Source organism: Leptinotarsa decemlineata, unplaced genomic scaffold (assembly GCF_025532065.1).
Source record: "Leptinotarsa decemlineata unplaced genomic scaffold, Ldec_3_MD MMD2_tig00026354_RagTag_RagTag, whole genome shotgun sequence".
Taxonomy (NCBI): Eukaryota; Metazoa; Arthropoda; class Insecta; order Coleoptera; family Chrysomelidae; genus Leptinotarsa; species Leptinotarsa decemlineata.
Window position 1 is genome coordinate 12,154,627 of NW_027412702.1, and position 22,407 is coordinate 12,177,033.

At 31.8% G+C, this 22,407-nt stretch overlaps 1 protein-coding gene across 1 annotated transcript in view; it reads right to left on the minus strand.

Moving 5' to 3' along the window:
- Positions 1-5,843: 5,843 nt before the first annotated feature.
- Positions 5,844-22,407, minus strand: part of RasGAP1 (Ras GTPase activating protein 1) — a 30,627-nt gene continuing 14,063 nt past the window's right edge. The window contains exons 4-11 of the mRNA XM_074184354.1: positions 21,225-21,417; positions 20,369-20,514; positions 17,233-17,653; positions 15,685-15,926; positions 13,868-13,974; positions 12,333-12,576; positions 11,849-12,127; positions 5,844-7,539 (exon numbers count right to left, since the gene is read on the minus strand). Coding sequence (XP_074040455.1) covers positions 7,437-7,539; positions 11,849-12,127; positions 12,333-12,576; positions 13,868-13,974; positions 15,685-15,926; positions 17,233-17,653; positions 20,369-20,514; positions 21,225-21,417 — 1,735 coding nt within the window. The 3' untranslated portion in view covers positions 5,844-7,436. The remainder of the gene's footprint in view (positions 7,540-11,848; positions 12,128-12,332; positions 12,577-13,867; positions 13,975-15,684; positions 15,927-17,232; positions 17,654-20,368; positions 20,515-21,224; positions 21,418-22,407) is intronic.

Here is a 22,407-nt window from a genome sequence, read left to right on the forward strand (position 1 = left end):
GACGTAAAATCGGAAACACGCGTCGTTGCCACGATCACAGATTTGTCTTTGAAACTACGTCTATACGTTATTTAAAACTTGTTCCTGCTTCACAACAATATAAAACGTTCTTCTCGACACGCGTTTCACTACATTCACTAGCCAACTTGGTTATCACGCGATGATCTATACTAACGCCAAAACACTGATAGATTTCTCAATTACTAATTATTATTACTTACCCGCTAATTTTTAAGAGAATAATTTTCACGACCTGCTTAGAATTGATCTTTGTAACAGTTCATGGCATCATATGCTGAAATCAACAATTTTAAAAACAAATTCTTTATTTCACTCTATGGGGTGACACCAAGTGTTCTTTGAAACGTTTTGTAATACTGCATTTAGTTTGACCAACATAATTTTGTCACAGTAATTAAAACGCTCCACTGAAAGGGGGATATTTTCGAAAGAGATAACCTTTTGGGAAAAGGTTTCAAAATGGTGAAGTAAAAATCCAAAATGCTTCCCCTATGGAATACGTTGATAAAACTGCGACAAAGCAGGCTCACACTAACTGGACTCGTTTTGTAGGGAATGCGATGTGGACCAGAAAAGTCTAGTGCTGCTCAACGTGAATGGTCATAAAATAAAGAATACTTACTAGAAATAACAGAGGTTGCCACATGAACTATGAATAGCCATAAAGATCCCAATGTGAAGAATCTTTTGTAGTTTATAATAATTTATTGATATATTTTTGATAGTTACAAGAAGTTGTTGATATATAACTATTACTGTAAAAGTGAAAGTTCGCCCTGTTAGATGTTAATACAGAAGATTGGTAAGTAGAGGCAATGACATATCTTCTTACGAAAACGCCATCTATGTGATCGACAGATGATTCAATTCTTGAATATCAAAGATAAAAGAAGCTTCCTAAAGCGGTCAGTTGCAAAGCCAAGCTTCTTCATCGACCCTCGAACGAGATTCGCCTTCTATCTTTCACTGCAGCTCTCATTGCAAGGCAGCTAGTTGAAACTAGAGCCCAAAAACGCCGCATTCGTAATCCAACACCAGACAGCGCTGTTTCGACCCGACGTAGGTCTCATCAGTAGTGCTTAAATGAACCACAAATGCATTGCAGGGGCGATGATATCTCTCTATGCGAAGACGCTATCTATGGGATTGACAGAAGGCTCAATTTTCAAATAACAAAGATAAACGGGGAACTAGTTTCAACTAGTTGCCTTGCAGTGAATGCTGCAGTTACAGAAAAAGGTGATCGATGTCGAAATTTGGTTTGCAACTGATCGCCTTGGAAAGCCTCGTTTCTCTTTAATATTCGAGGATTGAGTCAACTGTCGATCCCATAGATGGCGTCTTCGCAAAGGAAGTGTCATCGACTCCACTTATTGAGGCTTGAGTCGAAACAGTGATGTCTGCTGATGGATCACGAATGCATTGTTTTTATCGTTTCAAACAGAAGGTTGGTGTTTAGACATTAGGCAAAAATATATTGTATACTGTCACCTATATCTTACGCAAGATACGCTATAAAAATAAATTGTATTTCAGTCCAATAAATTGTATTTCCGAACACCAGAAAGATAACACTCTTCTCGACGCGCGTTTCACTTACCAAGTTGGCATCATAAGGAGATGAATTATTCTAACAGCATATTCAAATCTAACAGGATACATACACACTGATTTATTGAACACATTAGAATGTCCCACTAATTTTGATTGAGTGATCCATATAAAAGTACACGGCGGACTATTTGGAATAGCATTTGTTACCTATTGTAGTTCTCCTGCCACTTTTTGTCTTTTTCCATTCTTTGCAAAGCATCCGAAAGTCTAGTGTCATGTATCGATCTCAACAATTTTAGATTGTGTTCATTTATTCTGGGGCTGTTCTCCAAGCTCTGTTGAGCAACATTAGACTTTTCTAGAAATAGCAAAGTAAGATAAGAGAACTATGATCAACGACAAAGGTGATATTCCAAACGGCTCATTGTTTATTTTTATATGAATCATTCGTTTATTTGTAACCAAAGACATAATTGGTATATGACCAAAAGTGATAGAGAAAGCGTACCCTGTTACAGTTGAAAATTGGTCTATTTAATTTCCCGATTAATCCGATTTGCAATGGCAAAACACTCGACGAGAATAATGTTACAGTTCTGGTGTTTAGGATTTATTATACGTCTTAGGTGCCGGTTCTACGTTTCGTTCTATTTTACCTTGATTCATCACTGGATTTTGAACAGATATTCGTTAGATTCTCTAAAACTATCCTCGTTATTTCCGTTTTTAAGTTTAAGTTTTCATATGCGAATTATTTCGGCCACTTTCACTCAACAAGGAGCAAACATGGCAACGTCGCATTCGATGATTAAAAATACTTTTTCAAAGTAAATCATACCAGTATTATTTATAAATACAGCTCTTTCCTATTCATGAGAACAATATGATACGCATTGTTCTCAATTTTTGGCGACAATTTCTCTATACAGGTTGTAAATTTTGAAGCAAAAAACAATACGTCATCTATTTCCAGATTGAAGACGATAAACAAGTAAAAAACACATAATAAATGTTATGTGGAATGTAAACATAATAGGTATGAATATTTCAAAATTCCATTCCTATCTGAAGGTCTCCTTTCCAAAATATAGATGAACACATTTCATTAATTGTTTTGCTTTTCGACTATTTATGTTTTTTGGCAATAATGTTTATCGATTCAATAATATTTACCAAACTCAGTACATAGTGAAAATTATCATGCGTCACATTTTGAATAATAACTTTCCCACTGGTTCAGTAGTTTTTTTATCACTATAGACGATAATTCAAACTTATATATCTTTTTTAGCTTTTTACTTTTCCAATAGTAAGTACAAAGAAGTTTTCTGTAGCCTATGATAAATTGGAGACGTAAAAAGCCAAAGAAGATTTTTTGTAAAATAGATAGTTCAATTCATATACAACCCACAAAAAGATGTACTTGAAATATCTTCCAAATCAACTCATTAGTTTTAATTTCTTCGTAGGAATATATGGTATTCGTTTTCGATTCCAGGGACTACTCAAATGTTCCAAATCAAATATACAGTGTTTCCTAGCTATTAGCTTGTTTCAAAAGTTTTGTCCGTTTTTATAAGTTAAAAAAAATCTGTTTAAAATCTGTTTTTCCGTTAATCAGCTGTCGCCCCCATACGAACGACAACTCTCAGAAGTTAAGAAACTTGTGTGAGCTAAGGATTAACGAGGTCTTACCTTTTAACGTGTGATTCCTAACACGGCAAAGTATTAGGAATCATAAGTTACAAGTTATAATCCCATCCCACGCACCGGTTGTGATGGGTCAGTCTCCACCAGGGTTCCCAAATCCTCGTCCTGGATTACTATAGGTCGACCACTTCGGGGCTCATCTTAGAGGCTAAAATCTCCAGTACGAAATTTTACAAACCAACGTCCAACAGTGCATTCATCAACACTATCATTGCCAAATGCCTGTTTTCGGACTTCCGGTAGTGCTTTGGTTCAATTTGAATTCGTAGAGAAAAAGTGGCCGAGAATCGCTCAACGTTAATCGCTGATTAACGGAAAAACAGACAGACATCATATAGTATTAAGCTGAAAATAACCAAAAAAATTAAATATAAAAAAATTAACAGCATCAATGTGTATACCACGACACAGAGATACGGACATTGAGATAAGGAGCTACAAAAACACATTACATTAAAACGGACGAAACTTTTGAATTTGTATTTTTATTGCATGAAAATACAGGGAATTATTGATTTCATGACAAAGTGAAGTAGTTGTATTTGAGCTTGACTTTCATGATAAACATATTGGAGGACAGAATTCGAAACTTGAAATGAATAAAAAATTAAATGAAAACAAATTTAAAGTTTTCCGCCGAAATACACAGTGCATTTTAAATATGAGGATACACTCCAATGCTTGCATTTTTTTACAAAAGCAACATGTGATGTCAACAAAATGAAGTTTCTCTCCATTTCCATTAGAGAGTTTGAGTAAGGAAACATTTTGTTGGTCAGATCTCACCACTATTTATTTTTCAGGAAAATGTTATTCAAATTAAATATTTTTATTCAACATAACTTATAGGGGTTTGGAAAATCTAACAATCTGAAAAAAATTAGTAAATACCGAAATGATCAAAGACGGATGAACCATAAACTTGAGATTAAACCTTTTGACAACTTTTTTAAAGAAATGAAAATAATACAAATCAAACAATCTGACATTTATTTCAGTTTAAAGGTGTTGATATAAATACATACACGTAGAAAAATTTGAATGAAATTTTCCCCGGAAGAGAAATTAAAAAAAAACATATTGTTGACGTCAAAAGTTGACTTCTAAAGACAAAATGAGATATTCTCGTTTTTTATTGAAAACAATAAAAACAAAGTTCAATATGAATTACACAGATACTTGTTGTGGTACCTTCAAGGATAAAAAAATGTTTACTGTATATGCTATATCTATGTACCTATATTTGTGTACTTTTTGTACATGAGAACAAATCGAATTTTGAAGATGACAAATATAGACATCAGTATTCCACCAGACAGAAATCCAATTATATTGTTCCTAAACATAGATTGAAAAATACAGAGCATGGGCCGCATTACGCAGCCATTTAATAATAACCTTTTTTAAGTTTGTATTAAATGTGAGCTTCCTAGTAACTTCAATATTACATCATTCCCTTTAATCTATGTCTGTGATATATACTTATTTTTCCTTCTCATTTTTTATATACTCATTGTATTTACCTATACCAGGTGATTTTATTTATATTAATACTAAGAGACATTTGTGTTGTTAATGTAATCAGTTTTCTGACTTAAGTTTTATCAATTGTTAAAATTGATAGCTTCAATAAATCTATTTATCTATTGAAACAATATTTTATCAAAATAATGTTTTATTATAAACAAGCAATTTTTCCACAAAGTTGATGGTTATTGAAACAAAATTAGTTAGTTAACCCATAAAATTATTTATGGATATTACAATTCGGAATAAATTCTAGTGAGGAATGTTTGACAACTAGTGAAACTAAGTGGGAAATATACAGATCTTCAAAAGCTCTGAGTTGAGAGGTTCCTAAGAGTATGAAAACTAATAGAAAATAATTTATTTTAGAATGAGATAGTGTAGTGGTCCGTGGCTCACATTAGTGAGGCGTGAGTTACTTTGAGATGTCTGGCAAGACAATAATGACCTTCATAATTGCGGTAGTCTCTGTGAATAATCACTTTTGTTAAGACACTCGGGATGTTTTTCAATGGCTTCACGAATTATCCTGCCCTGAAGAGTTTTCTCCGTAACAATGGTTTTGGTGTTTCTGAAGTTTTCTGTGTGGACTATTTCAATGTGATGTTTGAAGAGGGACGAGGTTGGATCTGATTTGCAAACAGCTAGATCCAGCCTCATTCCTTTTCAAAACATCACCTTGAAACAGCCCGTTGACTCTCACGTTCACGTGGTAACAAATCTGCATCTACTTGCTCGGCTCCAGACTGTCAAAACCAAACACAACTATTTACTGCATTAAATGATTTTCAAATATTAAAAAATTCAAAATTGTTTTGATATTTCAAAAAAAAACATTCTTTATATTTTTCCTGTAATGTTGAGAATTGTGTTTTCAAGACAAATGTCAGATTAAAAGTAAGGTCAGTAACTGTAAAAGGAAATATAATTTTTTTCGAGCCTGATAATTAAAAAAGATGCTGTGGAACTGGAAGGTACCAATCAAGAATTCTTGAAGATGAAGTCAAACAAAATAAAACACTACATTAATATTTGTTTTTCAAAAATATTTATTAAAACTTGTTTTAAAAACAAAATTAATATTACACAAAATTTACAAAAAAGTTAATAAGTTAATGAGGAAGAACAAAACAATTATATTAAATAAAAAAATCTGTAAAATCAGTGCGAATAAAAATATACATACACGAAAATTATTTTACAATGTTTCTTCAAAGAAAGAACATCAAAATTCCACAGGTTCTATCAAAAATACGACAACGAGTAAACATAAAAAAACAACATTCTCCTTAAACTAACATGATACAAAATAAACGTAAAAAAGCTATTCAAGGTTTAAAATTGCGTACAAATTAAAATGATAGTGATAAATGCCCTTTTTGAATGGCCTCTAACGAAGATATCTACACTATACAGCTTCCGCTTTTTTCAAAAGCGTCAGAATTATAAAAAAAAATGGAAAATATATTTAGCAATTTCGGGGTCACAAATTCAGAGATCTATTATACAAAATAGAACTGAAAAATAAAAAAATCACACTACAAATATATATATATATATATATATATATATATATATATATATATATATATATATATATATATATATATATATATAAACTTTTGAACTAAATTTGAAACCCAATAGGATGATCAGATTACAGCTCCAAATATCTGCGAAACTATGAGTGAAAAAGTGATTCACAAGAAATTTATCAACAGTTGTAATTTCTTGCGAAAAAGTTCAAACTGTAGTCCATAAGTATCAAAATAACTAGGACCTGAAGCTGCCCAAAGAAGATTGAAAAGCATCTGAAAAGTCTAATGCATATTCCTCAAAGACTAAAGAGAAGATTCAACAAGTTTTAATGAAAAAATAATGGAGTCAGAAGTGGGATCGATCACGATAGATATATTTTTTCAAATAGAAACAATGGCTGATATTTTCTAAACGGGAAGACATGGAAACTAGTGACTTCTGCACTAAAATTCCATTTATAAAAGGGAACTCTTAACAAAACCGAGCTTTGTGTTCACCTTCTTCCCGTTGATGAATTAAAACACACATTACTGCAATATGCACCATGAAATTTGCTCGAATATACTCTATAAATTACTCACTAAAATAACTAGTGATAAAGAAGCTTCAAAGAAAACCCACATTTTCGTCGAGAATTTCTCAAAAAACTATCCACCAAACCTGTATATTCCTACCAAAAATACTTCAAGCCCCTGATTTATTGCTCTTTATTGAACTCTCTCCCCGAAGAGCGACTTCTCACCCATCTAAATATACTTTGTACTCGATCAATACAAATTACTAACAACCTTTTTGTACAATAAGAAAATAAAAGATGATTGTCTGTTCTTGGGAAATTTGTCGCCTACAGATAGTTAAAATCTAAAAGGTACGGGATGAGGCCAAAAATTCTCGCAACTCTTAACTTTACCCCGTACAATAACAATGTCAATGTACATGCTACAACTTCTCTCACTCACTCACTCTCTCTCTCTCTTACTCGTTCGCTCTTGTCTAGTACTACTTAGGATAACACTGGTGTTTGCTTTTCGTAATCGCATTACGATTGTTTAAATTTTAGCAGTCTTCGATCTACGGAGAATTCGTCAAGGACAAGACGGTTCGCTAGAGACGCACCTACGTAAAACGGACGTATCGACGTTGAAACGAGATGCCAGGAGATAGTTGTCGTCCCCTATTGGAGCGGCTCTGAAACGAAATAGTCAAAAGGTCATTGTCATTGCTTGATCAATATATCGAATGAAGTTGGAAAATGAGTTCTATAATAGTTTTTCCACCCTTAAAGATACATAATACAAGGTGGACACAATGTGTGAAAAAGAGGAAACGTTAAGCTGATACTTTTGCAGCTTAGTCCTTTCCCCCTAAATGTTTCAAAACGGAAATTGAAAAACATAACAAAATACTGCGGAAGTTATTTTATATGAAAAGGTATTACGTGAATGTTAAATATTTTGGAAAGTAATTGGGAAATATGATATGAAAGTTATATAAAATAGATCTGAAATTTTATTTAGAACAGAACAATCACAAACACAAAAATACATATAAAATTAACATACTGAGAAAATAACCAACAGAGTGAAAACTATGTTCCATGAGAAAAATATTTCATTTTATTTCAAACATTTCCAAAGTCAAACCTAGTTTCAAATTATTTGGTAGTTTATCAAATAGTATTAGTCCAGCACTATCTGGAGATTTGCATGATGTCTTATATTCTGCTGGTGGAATTTGAAAATCATTTTTGAGTTTTGTGTACACATGTACACACACATACAATTAAAAAATGTAAATTACTGGTAGAGTCATAAGTTGAAGTTTTTTAAATAATTCCCTTCAACTTGTTGGCAGATTCAGTCCTTATGTTTCTCTTTTGACTAATAAAAACACTTCATGCATGTGTGGACCAACCTCAAAAACGCTCCATATCTTAATCTTGATTCCATTTGAACAAAGTAAATATTTCGAAGTGAATAGGTGATTCTGTGTGTTGAGAATTTGAATAAGTTGCTCACTGTGAAACTTTGTTATAGTTGAATACCGATCACTTCTAGAGAATATTCATGACATGTTTTCTGATGATTATGAAATCTTGAAAAATTAGTTTTTCTGATTAGCTGAAAACCATGTATTCATACTTTCAACAGCATCATTTCAATAGATTTGTAATGCAGTTATTTTCAACACAGGTCCTAAAACTGAAGCTTCAACATAAAATATTTTCAAGTGAATAGCATAGATTCATTTAAATAATTTATATGTGAAACAAAAAATACTGGGCTTAGCACAGAACACCGTAGGATTCCGGCTGATGATTTTGTGTCATTTCCCATGTTTAACGAAAATAGAAAGGTATCACTCCATCTTTTTGAAATATTTTCTATTTCATATGCTTGTAACTTAAAGAGTAGTTTTTCGTGGTGAACACTGTCAAACGCCCTTCTGCGATCATAGAAAATCCCAACAGGACATTCACCATTGGCCAATAATATTCTGATAAAATGACCGGATCACTGTTAAACTACTTCTACCACTTCTGAAACCACGTTGATTATGACAGAGAATTTTTCTAGTCTTTCAGATAGGTAATGAAAATACTGAAGACACTGTGATGGGTCAATAATTATCTTAATTCTATTCTGACAACTTCCAATGTATTGGAATATTTTTTTCATTTCTACCTTCTCAGGAAATATACTATTACACGGTGAAAGATTCGCAAGGAACATTATTGGTTTTATTACAGAATATAAAACATTTGCAATATAATCAGAACCACAAGATTGAGTGTTTTTGTTTTCAGTAAAGTTTAGAGTTCTTCTCCTGTGTATGGACTAATAAGAAATGTTGAAGAACGTGTAGAGTTTATGTAACTATGATTCAAATTTATTACTCCTTACATTACAATATAAGGATAATTTTTACTGGTCTGTGTCTACTTTTAAACTTTATTTAATTTTTATTTTTAGTTTTCCTCGTTGTTTTTATTTGTACAAATGTGAAATTGCTCATAGAAATATAGAAAAAAATCATTTACATTTCAAATGTTTAATGAAAAAACGTTGTTATCAGTCCTGAGAGTTTTGTGAGGCCAACGGAACTCACAGAGAGCAGGGCAATCTGCTATATATTAATGCTATATATTATTAAACGGCGACACGTGCTTTGCTATACAAGAGCATCTTCGGGCATCACAGTATTTTGAAGATCATCTGATAGACTATAGAGAGTACTAGCAAATCATTTTAATATTATGAGTATTTTCTTTTTTCAAGTGTTTGTAGTCATGATTTTTTGAATTTATTCTAGGTCCACACTTTGGTTGCGTTTATGACCATGATCTTAAAGAAACAATAGCTTGGCTGATAGGTAGAATTGGAACCCCTGGTTCAAGATGAATATGAAGAAAATACTTTCCCACACAAGAACAAAAACATAGTCTCTCAACGCGGGTGTTCCTAACGAAGCCTCATCAAGAGATGATAAAAATTTATTATTTATTTATTATTACTCTTTATTAGCAAATAATGCTCTTCATAGTACAGTCAGTCACTTATAAAATACAAAACAATAAAAAATATATATAAAATTAGAGACAAGTCACATTTCAAAAACAAGAAACTAGAAAACAAGACGAATTATTGATGACAATTACTTGAAATATATTCACTACATCTTCTTTTGAATTAATTTAATGGACCACAGCTTTTTATATGACTTGGCAAATTATTAAATGCAATCAGACCAGAACTATACAACGAGTCACAACCTATATGTTTTCTGTTGATATAAAAATTTCCTATTCTATTTCTAGTGGAATGTGTATGAATACTACTTGTGTAGGTTAACTGATCACTCGGATAATTTGGCAACATATTTTGTTTAATTTTAAATATAAATATTAGCATATTCAGTGTTATCCTTTGTTTAGCAGACATAACATGTATTCCACAGATGTGCCTTTATTACAACTTAATATTGCCCTCATGGATCTGTTTTGAAGCTTCTGTAGTCTGTTTAAATTTCATTGCTCACAAAATAGAGTAATGTACTGCAATAGTCAAAGTGGGGTGCTATTATTGATTTATAAATTGTTAATTTTGCATATTCACTTATTTCATTTTTCAATCTATATAAAAGATGAATATTCGTGGCTATTTTCTTCTGAATATAACTACAGTGCGCGTTAAAGTTCAATTCTTGATCCAATACCACTCCCAGATATTTAAACGTTGTTACCCTTTCAATGATGACATTATCAATATAAAGATTCAATGACAGCTGTTCATCTTGCAGTTGTCTTAAACGATATTTGGACCCAATACTGACCCTCGAGGGACTCCAGAAATTACATTTAAAGTACTGGATGTCACTTGATTATATTTAACTAGCTGCTTCCGATATGTGAGGTAATTTATGAACCATTTTAATACTTTTTAATCGAGTCTATACTTATTTAATTTAATTAAAAGTAACTCAATGTTGACCGTCTCGAATGCCCTTTGTAAATCCAGAAAGACAAAACCTATAATACGTTTTTTAGATAACTCAACTTTCCACAAAGAGATTAGAAACTGCAGTGCAGTTTCACATGAATGGGATTCACTAAATCCAGATTGTTCTTTAATCAAAATATTATGTTTCGCTGTAAATTTCATCAATTGCTCTTTCACTGTGATTTCTAATATTTTCTCATAAATTGGCAGGGTATTTATGGGTCTAAAATCAGATCCTAAAACGGTGTTTGTAATTTTTTCAATAGGAACGATGATGGCAATTTTCCAGCCGTCAGGAAATGTTCCAGTGGTTAATGATAAATTTATCAAGCCCAAAAACCTATTTCCCAGTATTTCAAATGTTAACTTGATTATATTCAGATTAATTCCATTGTCATCTGTATTATTTTTCTTGAGGGAAAAAATTATCTTTTTTAACTCGCACAATTCAACATATTAGACAGTCTCATTTTGATAACCGTTCTAGTCTTCTATATCTCTTAGACAAAAACAACACACAAAAGATTTAAGAATGACAAAACCAAGAAATGAGATTAATTTAAATTATGTTAAAATACATTAAATAAGTATATGGGAATGCAAAGACCATTTTATATGCCAATAATATTAATTTCATTCGTTTGATTTCACAAAATCCATCATGATATAAGGAATAAAAATCAATTTCATGTATCTAGAACAAAAATTAAAAATTGTATCAATTCACTTTTTTAAGGTACACCTTGTTTCTCGAAAACCAGCTGAAAAAACATTCAATGTCACTGAACATATAATTTTTTCCACCTTTTTCAATAATACATTTGTTATAATAATTTGTAAGGTTTGGTGAGGATTGAAAGTAAATTAAATCTTTATTTGAAATAGTTATTCCTAATATATCTGATAATACAAAATCCAATTTCAAATAAACATTTCTTGTTTTTTCAATGAACTCAACAACATAAAACAAATGCTTTCTTAAAAAAACCGTTACTCACAAACTGCCATATTTGGTATTCCGATCGAGCGTCCTCTTGTACAATCTATGCTTTTGCTCTATCTGAAACGCGGCTTCTCGCAACTGAATCAATATTTCGAACACTGTACTGTCTTCGTTCTGGAACATGTTGATGAATGTCTCGAGTGTCTGGATATGCGTAATAATCAACGAGTGGATCCTCTGCAAGTCCCTTTCCGGATCCAGTGTCATGTGGTAGTTGTTGTCTGTTTGGGATACTTCGCTGCAGCCTGGAGCCAGTTCGTTAGGAGACTTACAACTATAAAAAATAATATAGATAGATAGATACATGTGTTTCATTGTCAAGAAATAATCTTATTGACAAATAGTTCCCTGAAACTAAAATAGATACGAATATAACAGTAATAATGAAGGAATGAAAGTCAATACCCGTAAAGACATTGGTCCATTCAATACTTCATATAAAACAAATTTTATTGAATTTGAAGCCTCAAAATACTCACCATAACCACTGACCGTTGATGAAAGCAGACGGATGGTATTTTTTCAGGCGGTTCGCATTCGTTTGACAGATTTTAGTGAGCAAATCCACCCATTCCTTTTCCTCAACACAATTTGCAGCCTGCACGTAGAGAGCCCTTTCCGGCTGAACTATTTGGAACATGTTTTTCATTTTGAACGACGTTTCAGCCAGTCTTTCCACCGCCAAAATATTTGTGAGGGGGATGCGACACAAAGCATCCCTTCCTGGAAGATAAATATGAAATTCATTTAATAAAAAATTTTTAAAGTTCATACAGATAAAAAAATTAATAAATATACATATATTAAATATCATATTAGACAATGGAAGTCTGAACTAATGAAAATTACCATGAAAAATTGTCAATCACCTTAAACAAACAATTACAAACAATTCAACTGCCAGATTATACAAATTAAAAAACATTTCTTAGTTAACTGACTGTTCTGTTTTTAATTTTTATTATATAGATTCACAAATTATATTATGCAAGTACATATTGTAAATGCCTGTAGAATAGTGTATGAAATAAATTACCAATTTTTGGGAAAAAAAGTTTTTGGCTTTCTACTACTCCATTTTGATACAAAAAAAAAGGATGAGGGAATCTTCCAAAGAAAGGAAGAAAGTAATCAATTTGAAAATAATATACATGGATGTGTAGATCATGCAAAGAAGTAACTTTCAGACACAAACTGAAAGAAAGTCCTCCTGAAACAGCTACTTTCATATAAACATTGAATTACACGAAAGAAAAAATTCTTTTGAAAAAATTCTTTAAAGTAGAACTCATGTGAATGATATCTGATTTTTATTCCATAACAAATGTTTGAAATACAAACTGAGTAGAGAAAAGTATCTTCTGTATAATTCTGTGTTCATATGGAAGTATTTGTTTCGAAAGAATTTTTTCTTTCATGTAATTCAATGTTTATATGAAAGTAGCTGTTTCAGGAGGACTTTCTTTCGGTTTGTGTCTGAAAGTTACTTCTTTGCTTGATCTACACATCCATGTATAGAGTTACTTATTTTCAAATTGATTACTTCCTTCCTTTCTTTGGAAGATTCCCTCATTCTTTTTTTGTATCAAGATGGAGTAGTAGAAAGCCAAAAACTTTCTTTCCCAAAAATTAATCACTCCTAAAAATATAACCCCTTCAATTTAAATTACTAATATATGTTGAAATTAGGATCTGAATCAAAGTAACTATATAAAGTTATAACTTCAACTCACAGACTTTACCCAGTCTCTCAGGAATAGTCAGAATTGGTGATTAGTCAGGAATTGTTTGTAATTGATTATAAGGAATTATACTAATTGTAGTTATTATTTCTTTAAAGTTGAAAAAAATATTTTCTGAATCATGTTGATGTAGGGGCCTTCAGGTATTTCAATTCATAGGTATACTTTTTAATAAAAATAAATGCTTTACTTCAATATAAGTTTAGTCGATATTATCCATTTGATGAATTATCAAAATATTCAAGATCTCGAACGCACTCACAATTGCTTACCTCTGCTTTTCGAATAGCTGAGATCTTGGGTGGTAAGTCTGAAGTAACGTTGTTTGAAATTCTTTCTGCCGAACCTCTTCCTTCCTTGAGCCCTTTTGATCATTAATCTGCAATGAAGAGAATGATGTTTTCAGTTCCAGTAGGAAAAAAGTACAACAGATGATATACATGACGGAAAAACAACGAAACAAAAAAGGATCCGTTAAAGTTTTCGTTACGATACGTACCTTGTTATATTCCTGCAGCGTGTTAAGATATAAAGCCAGAGTTAATAACATTACAGTAACTAATATTTTACACAAAAATAAATAAGAAATTAATTTTGTAAAGAGAAAAACTTGTGATAAAAAAAGTGAAAATTTCTCTAATGACCAACGGACAATATTTGTCAAAGATTAAACTGGTGTCCCTGTTTTATATTTCGTTACTAGCAATCGTGATTTCTTTTCTAACAATAACTTAAATACCTAGACTTACATATTTCCATAACTGTACATCAGGATTTCTAAACAATATTCATTCAATATCATTTGTACTCATTATTTGAAGGAAGAATAACTTGGGCATCTTCCAAGAATGGTAAAAAAAACTTTTATTGTCAAAACAGGCACTTGGCCCAATTACAGAACCAGTATATAGTTTGGGATGAATGTGTTCAATTTAGGAAATATATACATAACGTAATAGTAATACATTCATAGAACATTTAATGAAAAAAATTCAAGTAAGTGTTTGATGATTGGCAAACATAATATACAGTTTTGGAATGGAAGTGTTGAATATAGGAGATATACATATATTGTAACAATAATACCTTCATGGAAAGTTTGGTTTTTACAACATATTGTTATAATGCAACATTAATAATTTAGTTATGAAGAACTGGAATAATTTTTGGGAATATCTAAGAAGAAATGATTCCGTTTTCTGTTTTTTAAATTTCATACCTCTATGTTTCGACATTCTAGAGTGAATATATATATATATATATATATATATATATATATATATATATATATATATATATATATATATATATATATATATATATATATATATATATATATATATATATATATATATATATATTACAATGTAGGTTTTCACGGATGGTAGAATATGATGTGTTGAATATGAGAGGTGTAACTCTCGTTACACCTCTCGAAGCGAAACAGTAACTCGTCTTGATAATGCCATCTGAGATGATGGCGAAACGTCGACTATCGAATAGTACACGACGGATGAACACCCGGAAAAACAACACATCATATATATATATATATATATATATATATATATATATATATATATTGATATTTTTCAGGTAATCTCTGTCAAAAATTCTATCAATTCATCAATTCAGAAATATTTACAGCTATATGAAGTCATGATCGCCAACAACAAAATATAAAAACGCCCCTCCTTCTTTGCTCCTAATAGAAATATTGTCAATTCTTTTTTAAATATACCTGACAAATAAAAATATATTTTGATTATTTCGGAATAATTATGAGTTTCATTTTTGTATATTATTGATCCTTTTCAAAGTCAAAACCAATTTTCCCATTTTGAACATATCATTTCCATTGCACACAATGTTGAAATTATTACATCATAGATTGATGAATACAATTTGGAATAGCCAAATTGGATGAGATCTCAGTCATCAGGTACATTCATGAGAAAATTCAACATACAGGCATGATAATACACAGTGGAGACTGTACATAATTGACTATTTAAACTCTCTACTGTCTAAACTGTATATGTAAACATAGTATGATGATACGAAAGAATCAACTTGAAAACTGACTCACCCCTCTTTCAAAGTTACGGGCATATCATTATCGATAACCCTTTGACTAGCGGTACAGTTCGCCGAAATTATCTCGAGAAACTGCCGGACGGCCGTCATATGCGTCTCCGTGTAAAACGCCTTATACAGCCCCTCCATGTACTCCTCTTTGCACACCTGCTGCGCAGACCTAGAGCTCACCAAGTTCCCTAGAGACTGGATCGTCTTTGATATCAAAGTCAGCGTCCTATTCGTTTGACAATCCTACAAAAAAAAAAAAAGATATTCTGTTCAAAAGTAGGTCACAACAAAGAAATTGTTTCTTATATATTTCAATTCTTTGGCTACAGTAAATTTATTTGGTGAGTTACAAATGTTTGCGGATGAGACCACTATAATTTACAATGGAAATAGTGTAGAATAAATCAAAATTAATATTTCATAAGACCTTGACCTTGATCTTTATGACACTGAATTTTCAGAAATCTTCATATATCTTCATATCAAAAAGGTCTATATCAACTGATTCAAAAGATCCAGTTAAATTTAATAATGAAAATATTAAATACTCCCCTAGTGCTAAATTTCTTGGTCTTATTCTAGATGAAAATGTATCATGGAGAAAACACATTGAAACAATAAAAAAAAATAGCTCCCATAATTGGAATTTTATTCAAAATAAGAAATGTTGGGAATGGCAACAAATTCCTTATGGAAACCAATTTTTAAAAAATCAGAACAAAATAAGATATATATACAAGTTGAACTACAAGGAGCATACAGTCAACTTGTATAAACCAAAAAAACTATTAGATTTGTCATCATTACATCCATTCAAATTATGTACCTTTATTCATTTGGCGAAAAATAAGCTCAAACATTCAAATTTGACTTTCAAAATCAATAGTGATCAACAACCATTCGACAAGATATTCTGGCAATCTGAAATTAATGGAAATGAAAACAAATATTGGGCAAAATTTGATTTACTATAAAGGTATCAAATTTAACAATGAGCTACCGCATATTTATATTGTTTTCAAGTTTCAGTTATGATTTATCTTTTCTTGTATGCTCTGTTCGTACTCAGTTATGTTATAGTTTGTTTTTTGAATAATTGTTGTTTCCCTGCTATACACATTGTATGTTTTTTGAGAAAATAAATTGTTATTATTATTATATTGGGAGTCATTTACATCATTATTGAAAGCATTGTCAACGAGAGGAGTACGACTGAAAGGTCTTACCCCTTGACTCTCTTAGAAAATTCCTGTTTTATGAAGAAAATAATAAAATATTTATCGAGCACATTTGCTGGAGGTAAATACAAGGATTTTTTGCTGGTGACTACTATCAGTAATTCCTTTGAATAAGAAAGGAACTCCAAAAAAAATTGATAAATACAGACTAACTTCTCTTTTCTCTTCTTTATCTACTTTGTTGAGTAAGAAGTACGGGCGACATCTTACCTTACGAAGACGCTACCTATAAGATCTATGGGAAATAATACATAAATTTTTTTCCACGAAATATGTAATTTTAAATACCACCACAAAAAATTATAACTCACCACCGGTTGAGTTGTCAGATCAAACAACTTAGGCCCCAGAATGGCGGGAGCAAAGAACCTCAGGAAAATGAACCCCGAGATGACGGAATATCGCACGCCCTTGTCCTCGGGAAAGTGGCGCATCGCGCACTCTTTAAGATTATGAAAAATCTGACACATCAGCGCCGGGCAATGCACAGCGCTTTGCGTGATTGCGTCAAAAATCTTCTGGATGTAGTGCTTGAGGTTGGCCAGGTTGGTGGCTATGGTGTTAGCGTCCCTTACCCTCGTCGGGTCTATTTCACAGGGCTTGTGCTCATTGACGATGAGTTCAAGCGTGGGCCGCAGCGTCTTGTGTAGGTACTGGATGCCTATCAGGCGCATCGCTTCGTCCATCATTTTCGACACCAACGTGTTGCCTCGGAATATAGTGGTGGGATCCCTGTAGTAAAAAAAATTGTTAAAATTGCAATGATGAAATAGTTGGAATGTTCAGAGCAGAATTCATTAATCATTAAAAATAACATACCCATATAACATGCATATACAACATTGTCAGACTAGTCACAAAATCAGAAAAATTGTATGTATTTATTTTCACACGAAGATATACAGTCTAATCTGTAAACTCAGCGAAACTGTTTTTGAATTCCATGATTTTTTCAATATTTTGTAAGAATCGACAGTCAATTACCTAGGTGTTAAGCTTGATTCCAGACTAAATTTCAACGACCACGTCAATAACAAAAAAAAAAGTGATTGCAAAAGCCGCACATTTCACAAGTTTGACAAACCCGGGAGCAGGTGCAAGCATATCAACAGAAAGCCGAATATATAAACTAATCTGTCGTCCACTTATTGAATACTCGCACCCAGTGTTTCTCAATATCAAACAAAGGGCCTTGAAAACAATTAAAATATCTGTAAAAACAGCTATCAGGAAAATAACAAGATCAAGGCATCCCAATAACCCCAAACACAACCCTCCAAACCCTCTGCTGTACCAACTCACTGGTATTATCCCTATTGAGGAAAGACTACCGCCACTTACTCAGAAGTTTGCTAGAAAAGACGACAATGTAGGAATCATTAGAAAGTATGCTGTGACAAGAAGCCCCCATGCAAGAGTACGACATCGACACCCAACAGAAACACTGTTAGAAAAATTAATACAACTTTATCCATGACATTGTTTTGTTTGTTCTTTTTTATATTCATATAACTTTTTTTTGCAATATTGTAAAATAAGCTATGTAATTTCAAAGCAATTTTGTTACAGGGACACAAGGACTTCAGTCGATAGCCAGTTGAGCAAAATTGTAATTTTGTTCAATAAATCACAATTATCATTATTATTATTTATAAGATCCTGATTGCTTTGTTGTAATATATGACTCCTATGATGAAGGTTGCAATCAGATCAATAAAAGTGGTCTATATGATGTAAGCCAGCAAAACATCCTATTATTCCTAATAACTATCAATGTACTCAATTCCAAAATCAATCAGTTCGAGTACTTGTGTTCCATGTTATTGTCTCACAAAGAAGCAAATATGAAATTACCTCTTCAATAAACCTGTGGAAACTGATTTTCGAGTATACATACGATTAAGCTACTATACTATTCTTTAGTAAGGCCTAAACTAGAATTTGCTTCTATTATTTGGTTCGGGGAATATTAAAAGTATCTATATGAATTGGAAAAGGTCCAAAATAAATTACTAAGACATTTATACTTGAAAAAATATCATGTGTGGCCTGATTATAATACCATAAGAACATATCAGTTGAGATCGGAATTTAAATATTATCTCTGGAACAACGAAGAGCTTGAACTGTATGATATTTCTGCACAAAATAATAAATAATAAAATTAACTTATCAGAAATTCTCAATGCGATTCCATTTAACATTCCTCCTCAACGTACACGTTCTACCCTCATGTTCAATATATCAAGAATAGGGCAAGGGCACCACTTGTTTACATTCTCAAATTAGCTAATAATTTCAACACTTTGATTGATTTAGGCTGGACCTCACCCCCAGCACTTTATCGTAAAAATGTTTTAGACTGCATATTGAATACAAGTATTTGAGACTGATTTTCCACATCCCCACAATTTTAGACTCAGTTCATCTCCTACAATTCTGGGCATTGACTAATAGGTAGAGTATAATATAGACGATATTTTTATGTAAATATCTGTAATTCACCTTATTTATCCAAGTAATCAGGCTGAAATAGCCTGTTTGGATAATAAATAAATAAATTATTAATAGGCAGAAATCATAAAAAAATATTTTTTGAAGATAATTCATGAACACAATTTCATTTATAACAAAAAACTGGCAGGCCATTATTTCTGTTCCACTGTGAAAATTCATCAGGAAATGCATATGCACATTGAACAGGGAGTAGAAATTACTTTTGTGCAATTATCTAATACATACCATTAGGATATATTTTTTTCTACAAGGATTGCAAAGTATATTGACGAGTAAACATCAGCCCATTCTGACACAATCATTTATTTAACACAATAGAGTCTCTCTCTCTCTCTCTAGGTTTTCTTGGCCTTTGCTTTCGTAAGGCGCATTTAGCCAAACACAAGACATTCACAAAACATAATGTATGAGGTTATTAAAAGATGACGGATATCAGTTTTTTTTGTACTTATAAATAGAATTTCACATCGGGTGAAAATAAAAATAAAACATAAATTTCATCACACTTTTAAAGTTGATAAATTGAACAATATGTGCTATGCTATTGGGAGGGATTCCAGTCACCATGTGAGACAAATTTGGTCTTGAATATATTGAGATTTTTTCAAGATTATGTCATGAAAAAGTTTGTAGTATGTATGCATTCAGGCTTTTGAAAAAAACTGAATTTTGAGATGCTCTTTTTATAACACATGGATATGAACACTCATTTTTGCTATTTTTACCAAATAATATCTTTGAAACCCTTCGAAAACAAAGCATCTGTGATCAAACAACAAACAACACTGTTTTGACCCACTATAAGCCTCTTTAGTGGTGCTAGACTGAAAACCACAAATGCATTGTTGGACTGAACTGTCCTTAAAGTAAGAACGGAAAAACATAGGAATTTCATTATTATTTCAAAATTATTATTTCAAAAATACTTACGTTACATTCGAAATTTCCACATTAGCCAGCGCCCCAATTATCGGTACAATTTTCTCGTAGTGCAAAAATATCCTGACCAATGGCTGGGCTATGTCCATCTTGTTCACGATTTCCCCTAAGACATATACTGAGGTTGCTGTAATTGGCTGAAATAATAAAAGATTTATTAATCCAGTCACAGTAATAGTGATATATCATCCTGCAGGTTGACAAGAAAAAAATATATTAACATGTGAAACAGAAAATGCAACAAAATTATTCCACTGAAATTATTTTCAACCATTATTGAATCCTAATTCAATAAATAAATTCAAAATTCAATCTCAAAATGAAATTTGGATTTCACGGGTCAGTGTACGCATGGGTTTGGACCTATGCATACACTGACCCGTTTCTTAATGAAAATCAATAGCACTATCCAAGATAATAATTACAGAATTTTCTCAATAAATTTTATTTAAGACGCGTTTCGTTTCTTGGAAGCTTTATCAGTTGGACGGGTGTATCAAACTATTCTACAATGTCGCTTATATAACAATAAATAATTACAAAACCTAATTGGATAAAACATTAAACAACTAATTTCAAAAAAACAAATACAATACAATATTACTTCTAGGAAAACAGGTAAAATATTGGCATTTTTGGTCAAAACTCAATTATAAAGATAATTAAGTCTGGCAAAACGGGTAGATTTTGAAAAAACAAAATATTACCCCTATAGTGAGAAATTATTTCATACTTTATACTAACGCATCTTAAATATCAAAAATGACCTGTTCGTAGTGAAACCACAAGCACACTAGCGTCAAATAGGCTTGTAAATGTTACAATTTTTTTATAAAAGATAACTCACTTGTATGTAGGTACTCTGCAGCAGGAGGTTCTTCAGGTTATCATACACAGAAGCTGGGAATACCCTGTCTTCAGTGTACTGTATTTGAAGCCGCAGGGAACCAAGAGAGTTGTCGCCCGAGAGTCGAGTACCTGGGGGAGTAGAGTGGGTAAGAAACAGGCGGTTTTTTCCAGATCTTGGTTGCAGGTAGTACCTGAATGGAATAAACAAAAACACATAATTAATTTTCCATTTGATATCCACTCTATAATAAATCATATGAAGGTCATCGTAAAGAGTTTTGGAACACAATGTCCGACTAAAGATAAGTATTTTTTCCGAGTGGTAAGACTGTTGAATATGCTGAATAAATATATAGAGATGGATTTGAAAGAAGAGTTTTCCGTTCATTCACCAGTTTTTTACTGGTGCATACATTTTAGACTAACTGCGTTAAATTGGTATAAATTTAAAAAATTATTATATTCCATTCAAACGATTAATTACTAATAGGAAATTATGTTGATATCAAAAATTCAATCTGAATGATTGAGGTAAAATCCCAGGCCTGACACACATATAAAATACAGTAATTTCGATGTAAAAATTAACAATATTGGAATACATTTTTAATGGAAGTCATTCATTCATACCTGAAAAGATAATAAACAACTCCACATGAACTAATTTCAGACAAGACTCACTATGGGAAAACTTTCACCAATTATGGAAATAACTTTTATTATCCTTTGAGGAGCTGAACTAGTTTCTCAAGCATTGAACAATGGACGGTAATTATTACTGTAAATGGGGTATTTTTGATTTCAGATTCATGAAGTGAAATTTAATGAATTGAACTAACATTATAAGATGAAAAACACTTCGTGAATATAAGTCAGGTTTCAGAAATGAATGGAGTTCAAGACTTTCATTGATATTGAAATGTTTCCAACAAAAAAAATATATATAGTATGGAGGAAAATTATGATTTTCATATAATTTCGAACCAGTTCATATCAATAGATGTATTTTCATATGTTTTTTCGATATACTCTCAGTCAACATTAAAAAAATAAACTGAGATATCTTCAGGAATAAAATATAGGAAAAAAAAACAGTTGCGTTATGAGTTGACCCTTAAATATTATTGAATGTACAGCTTGTCAAATGTAGGAAGAGCTTTCTGAATTTCGTTATGATCCCG